The sequence below is a fragment of the Canis lupus genome, chromosome 2 (genome assembly GCF_011100685.1).
Source record: "Canis lupus familiaris isolate Mischka breed German Shepherd chromosome 2, alternate assembly UU_Cfam_GSD_1.0, whole genome shotgun sequence".
Classification (NCBI taxonomy): domain Eukaryota; kingdom Metazoa; phylum Chordata; class Mammalia; order Carnivora; family Canidae; genus Canis; species Canis lupus.
Window position 1 is genome coordinate 75382523 of NC_049223.1, and position 6000 is coordinate 75388522.

A 6000-nucleotide genomic window follows, 5' to 3' on the forward strand; every position below is an offset into this window, starting at 1 on the left:
CCTGCCCATCTGCCCACCTCCTCACCCACCTCCTTATCCTCCCCCTCTCCCCCGTCCCTTTGTCTTCTCCCCAGTCCTTCCCCCTCCCTCTTTTTTCCCCTGACTTTGACCCCTTCCCCTGTCCATTCCCCCTCCTTCCTCCCTGACCCCCCACCCACAGAGGTCACCTGGATGCCAAGGCTGCAGACGGCCACAGCGCTCTGCACTATGCTGCTCTCTACAACCAGCCTGACTGCCTCAAGCTGCTGTTGAAAGGGAGAGCTGCGATTGGCACAGGTGGGTGGCCACCCACTCCACAAGACTCCCATCCCTACTGCCCCTGGTGGGAACTTCCTGCCTTCTTCCCTAGACTGAGAGCCCTGGTAACAGGCATGGACTTTGCGGACAGACTTGGGTTCTAATCCTGGCTTGCCTCTGACTACCTCTGTGGCCCTGGGATTTGTCCACTCACCTCTTGAACCTCATGTATAAAATGGGTATAATATGACCTAGTAGACCTGCTGAGAAGATAAACATTCCTGAAAGTACCTAACCAAATAAATACTAGCTGAACTCAAATAATAGTGATAATGACAGCCACTACTTACTGGTTAACATGTGCCTTGTAACGCACCAGGTGCTCTACACATGGTAACTCATTTAATCCTCACAGCAGGGACGCCTGGGTGGCTCAGTGGTTGAGCATCTGCCTTCGGCTCAGGTCATAATCCTGAGGTCCTGGGATCGAGTCCCGCATTGGGCTCCCCATGGGGAGCCTACTTTTCCCGCTGCCTGTGTCTCTGCCTCTCTCTCTGTGTCTCTCATTAAAAGATAAATAAAAATCTAAAAAACAAAACAAAACAAAAAACCCTCACAGCAATGTCATCAGAAAGTTACAAGTATTACATTCATTTTATAGATAAGAAAATCACGGCCCAGGGAGGCTTAGTAACTTGCCCAAGTTCGTACAGCCAGGAAGTAGCAGAAGCAAGATTCAAACACAATCTGATTCCAGAGGCCCATCTTAACCTCTAAGCTATAATGCCTTTTGACCCTGACCATGACCCTTGACTTTACCCCTCACAGTGAACGAGGCAGGAGAGACAGCTCTGGACATAGCCAGGAAGAAGCAACACAAGGAGTGTGAGGAGCTGGTGAGGTCTAGGAAAGGAGGGGAAGCCCCTGACCCTTCCTCTCTCTCTGCTGAGCCCCTGACCCTCTGAACTGCCAAGGCTTTGTTATTGGCAGCTGGAGCAGGCCCAGGCTGGAACCCTCGCCTTCCCTCTGCACGTGGACTACTCTTGGGGAATCTCCACCGAGCCTGGCTCTGACAGCGAGGAGGATGAGGAAGAGAAGGTGGGTCCCCACCCCGTCTCTTGGGCCTTCGTTAGACAGCAGACAGAAAGAGCCAGACTGGACCTGGTGGGGAGGGGAGTAGGGCTGAATTAGAGGAACCAGATTGTCCTTTCTTCCATACTTTTGACTCTGCAGCGCTGCTCCCTGAAGCCCCCAGCCCAGGCCCGCTGGGTCAGTGGGAGGATCGACCTCAGCAACAAGACCTATGAGACCATCGCCAGCCTGGGACTAGCTGCCCCTCAGAGCCAGAGTGAGGTCGGCCCTCCACCTTTGCCGGTCAAAAACCTTTCTCGAACCATGGTCCATGGGCGTGCAGGACACGCCACTGGAGGTATGGTTGGCTGCCCAGAAAAATGCTCAGCATGCCATTCCTGAGGGACTGCTAGGTGCCAGTGCACTAAGAGGGCATGTGATAGTCCGTGCTACCCTCCTACCCTCACAATCACTTGTCAGGTCGAGGTTATCCTCCTTATGGGTAAAGGAACAGAGATGTCAAGTAACGTGTCCAAGATCCCATAGCTAATAAGTCCCCGATGTGGGAATCAAACCCAGATCTGTCTTATTCTAAATTCCTCAATGCTTTACTTAAATAAAGAGTGAAGGATTTATTGACTGTCCACTGTGTCTCTAGTATTTTGGGGATGACTGAGACACAGTCTAGTGGGGGAAATAAAAGCTGGAGTGCGATTCATTACAATATTCGACATAATGGTATAGAATGTAAATCCCACTCAACCTTCCCTAAAAAAAGAGTGTAAATCTCAAAAGGACAGGAACCTGAGTGTTCTGTTGACTAGTATTTCTCCTGCACCTAGTACAGCGCCTACCTGGCTGTCTCAAGAACTATTCATTGAATGAACAGGCTGGTTGTGGGAGCTCAAGAGAGGGAGGGGCATGTCCTATTGGGACTGACGGGTGGTTGAGGAAGGCATCCTGTCAGGGTAGCACCTGAGCTGAGCTGAGGGATGAACAGAGGAGTCCGAACTGGGGAGCATGGGGAGCAGAAGCAAGATAGTGCATCAGTGTGGCCTGGCTCTCAGAGCAAATGAGACAGAAGCATGGTGGGGAGACGTTGGCAGGGACACCAGACAGGTGGGTGAAATGGGGAGTGGGGGGCAGCCGTGTTGGATAGTAAGAGATAAAGACAGGCTTTGTCACTTTTGATTCCAGATCGTTCTGAAGTCCCCAGCCTGAGCTCAGAGCCCTCTGGGGCCCTTGAGAGCCTAGGCAGTCCACCCTGCACCACTTCCAACCTCACAAGCCCCGTGGAAGCTGCGGGTCCAGGCCAAACCCCATCCAGCTCTGAGGAGGGCCCCTCCCGACCCAGCCTGACATCTGGAACCACCCCTGCAGAGATGTACCCCCCAGTCAGGTTCAGGTGAGAGCCCAGCTATGCAACTGAGCAAGTTTCCAGACCCCTCTGTACATCATTTATTTCCCCACCTGTAAATGGTGCCTGCCTAAAGACTGGGACACCTCCCAGCTCAGAGGCCCATGACCAAGGCAATATGCTAGCCCTTAGTAGAGGGTGAATGGACCCTTTGCTTTCACACACCTGCCCCCTGAGTCTGGCCTGGAAAGCTGGGAAGGAGCCTGGGACCCAGACCGCTGCAGATGGAATAGAGAAGGCCCAGTCCTGCCCATGGAGCTTCCAGAGGTCCTCGGTGGAATCTTGGCTGTGTCCCTTCTCCAGCCCACGATCCAGTCCTCCCTGCCCTGCAAAGAACCCTTTCAATTTGGAGCTTGGGGAGTAGATACAAGAAAGCTCCAGAGCCCTCAGGAGGCTAGTTCCAGGCCTCTGCAGCCTGTAATGGACCCAGCTAGGAGCCTGGAGGACTCTCTACCCACCTGTCTTAGGCCCCAGCCTATATCTGAGCTCTTTCTCCCCCTCTCTAAGAGGCTGGCATGAGGTCACCTTGGCCTTTCCCTGCCTTCCAGCTCCGAGAGCACTCGTTCCTATCGGCGGGGTGGGCTGGAGCCTGGAAGATCGTCCCTCAACCAGGCAGCCTCTGCCCAGAAGGAGCATGCTGGTATGAGCTCTGGGACTGTGGTTTGAGGGGTGGTGGCAGGACCCATAGGAGGCAAGAGTTAGTCAACAGTAGGTGGTTGGGGTAGAGGACCTCTCCCTGTGACTGGGGTACATATGAGGCCAGGTGGCCACAGTTTGGCCAGTCCCTGTCCTGGTGTACCCCCTTCCCACTCCAGCCCAGGACTCATGAAGCTGGAGAGAGCCCAGGTCCTGAGGGACGGCAGAGGTGATGAGGCCCGAGCTCTGGATAACAGGGGAGGTTAGCAAACCTGTGTCAGCCAGGCTGGTGGCTCACTGCCCTGCAGATGAGGTGGGATTAGGGCAGCCTGTACCGGCCCATGGTTTGCCTAACTGTCCCGTTGATTAGGAGTCTCCTGGAATCCTCTCACGCTGCCAGCCCCCAGGCATAGAGATGTGACAGGGACGAGGCAAGAGCTGTCACCCTTAACCTGACTGAATCACGAAGTATCTCACAGTTACCCACAGTTAGTTGAGGAACCGGGGAGTGGGCACAGGACAGAGCCAGCGTGGCTGAGAATGAAACTCCTGCTCCGTGTTCCCCTGGGGTCCCTCAGGGGTGGCTGTGGTTGTCTGCTCTGGGAGTGGGAGACAGCAGGGCCAGGAGTTGGGTATCTCTGAGGAATTGGTCATCTTCACTCCATCAAAGTCAGGCACCAGACACCGATCTGTGTCTACAACCAGGTACCATCGCCCAGCATTTAGTAGATACTGGTCGTTCAGATGGGTGTGATAAGAAGAGCTCGGGCTGTAGGAGGTAGGGGCCTCAGAAAAGTGGCTTGGCTTCTTCAAGCGTCAGTTTCATTGTCTGTTAAATGGGGATGATTTCATGAATCTATCATAGGACAGTGATGGAACTGAGGGAGATAAACAGCTGGTGTATAATACAGGCACTCAGAAAATGTCAGTCTTCATTCTTCTCTCCACAGGCTGGCTCCACTGAAGGAGAGGGCCCAAGGATGGGGGTTTTCCTGGAAACTCTGTGCAGCTTTTACAAGACTAGCTCCTTGCTGGCCCTTACATGCCTGAACTACCCCCATGTTGGATCCCAATGTTCAGAGCTGGGACTTGAGCCCACAGGACCGGGGAACTGAAGTGTCTGTTCCCTTGGGTCTTGCTCTGTCTGTCCCTTGTGCATCTGGGGCTGGCCTTCCTCCCTGCCATGGGCCTACGCCCCCTGCAAGGATTTGGGATCCTTCCAAGTTAGGCCTGATGGCAGCTCTTCCTCTCTATCCCGTCACCACCCAGGGAGCCCTACGGCTGGGTCGGAGTGCTCTTGAGCTAGCTGTGGCTGCAGAACCCTCAGTCTCCTCAGACCAGAACTGTGTTTCTCCCATCAGTCTGGGGGCTACATAACAGTGGGACCAGCCCACCTTCATCATCCAGACCAGGGATTCTGGCCCCAAGGGACTGTCTTCTTGAACATCCATCGATCTAGTATTCCTTTACTGAGTTCCTCTCTATGTCCAGATGCCACATGAGTAAGATAAGGGTCTTACAGATGTGGTCCCTTGCTGGGACACTGATCCCAAAGGCTGGGCTTGGGAATGGGCAGGGCTGGATTCCAGGGAATGGTCCCAGGCCCAGGGGCAGACAGGTGATCAGCTGGCTTACACCGACGTGACATTACACCATCTACAGCTCACATCCATTCTGGTTGGCCAGTGCTCATGCGGTACTGGCTGTTAGGTAAACACTCAATAGCACTCCTTTCGAGGGACAGCACAGCCTTCCCGGGGACCTCTGTCCAATTCCCCAGCCAGGAAGTGTAGACTAGGAGTAACCCCTATTTGCCTACTCTCCTTGATGCAGCAGGAAGGAAAGGAATGGTCTGGGATGATTGATCTTCCCTTCTCTCTTTTTTCTTTGGTCAACTCAGGAGCCTTCCAGTCTTGGGGAAGGAAAGAGCTAAGAACGGAGGAAGGAGAAAATAAGAACAGGAGGGCAGGGACTGAAGGTTCTGCTTCCCAGTCCCAGAAGTGTCACCGTGACTTTCAGCCCCATATTTGAAAGCAGATACAGCTACGCCATCATCAGTCTCTAACACAGTTGTATGGGCACCGGGCGCTGGGCCCTGGCAGGGATGGGCCAGGCCAAACAGGAGAGGCCAGCGGGTGCCAATGGCCAACGAAGCAGTCTGGCCCTGGAGGCTGGGCTGTTTACCCTGGAGACCTGACTGGTCTGGGATCCCACAGGAGCAGGGCTGTCTGCTGGGCCCTCCAGTGTCTGGTTTTGCTCATCTCAGACTTGTTATTCCACACATCTCTAATAAAAGATTTTTTTAAATTAAATTCCAGTAGTTCCATTTGTGTGATCTGACGAACAATAGGGACTAGGTAGGAATCCTAGGGCCTGGAATTCTTTCTCTGGATCTACTAAGGAAGAGGGCGGGGTTTGCAGCAGTGCAAACAGTTTGTAACCTGGGGCAATTTTGCCCTGGGGGATGTTTGGCAATGCAGACTTTTTTTTTGGACCACTCCCAACTGGAAGGTGCTACTGGCATCTAGTGGCTAAAAGTCAGGGGTGCTGGTAACCATCCCATGGTACACAGGTCAGCCCCACAACACTGCATCATCCTATCCAGAATTCCAGACTGTTAACAGCGCCCAGGTGAAGAA

At 53.6% G+C, this 6000-nt stretch overlaps 1 protein-coding gene across 4 annotated transcripts in view; it reads left to right on the top strand.

Annotated features, from left to right (window-relative positions):
• The window catches only part of ASAP3 (ArfGAP with SH3 domain, ankyrin repeat and PH domain 3), a 49430-nt gene extending 43757 nt beyond the window's left edge, over positions 1-5673 (top strand). Inside the window, exons 19-26 of one of the 4 annotated variants that reach the window (XR_005356028.1) lie at positions 161-276; positions 1066-1133; positions 1228-1335; positions 1471-1666; positions 2506-2713; positions 3274-3365; positions 4312-4863; positions 5262-5398. Coding sequence is in view for 3 of the 4 variants with exons in the window: in XM_038531632.1 (XP_038387560.1) it covers positions 161-276; positions 1066-1133; positions 1228-1335; positions 1471-1666; positions 2506-2713; positions 3274-3365; positions 5262-5392 (919 nt within the window). In the remaining variant the exon portion in view is untranslated. Of the gene's footprint in view, positions 1-160; positions 277-1065; positions 1134-1211; positions 1336-1470; positions 1667-2505; positions 2714-3273; positions 3366-4311 lie in introns of those variants that run through there. The other 3 variants (XM_038531633.1, XM_038531632.1, XM_038531634.1) reach the window with 3 other exon arrangements.
• Positions 5674-6000: the final 327 nt, after the last annotated feature.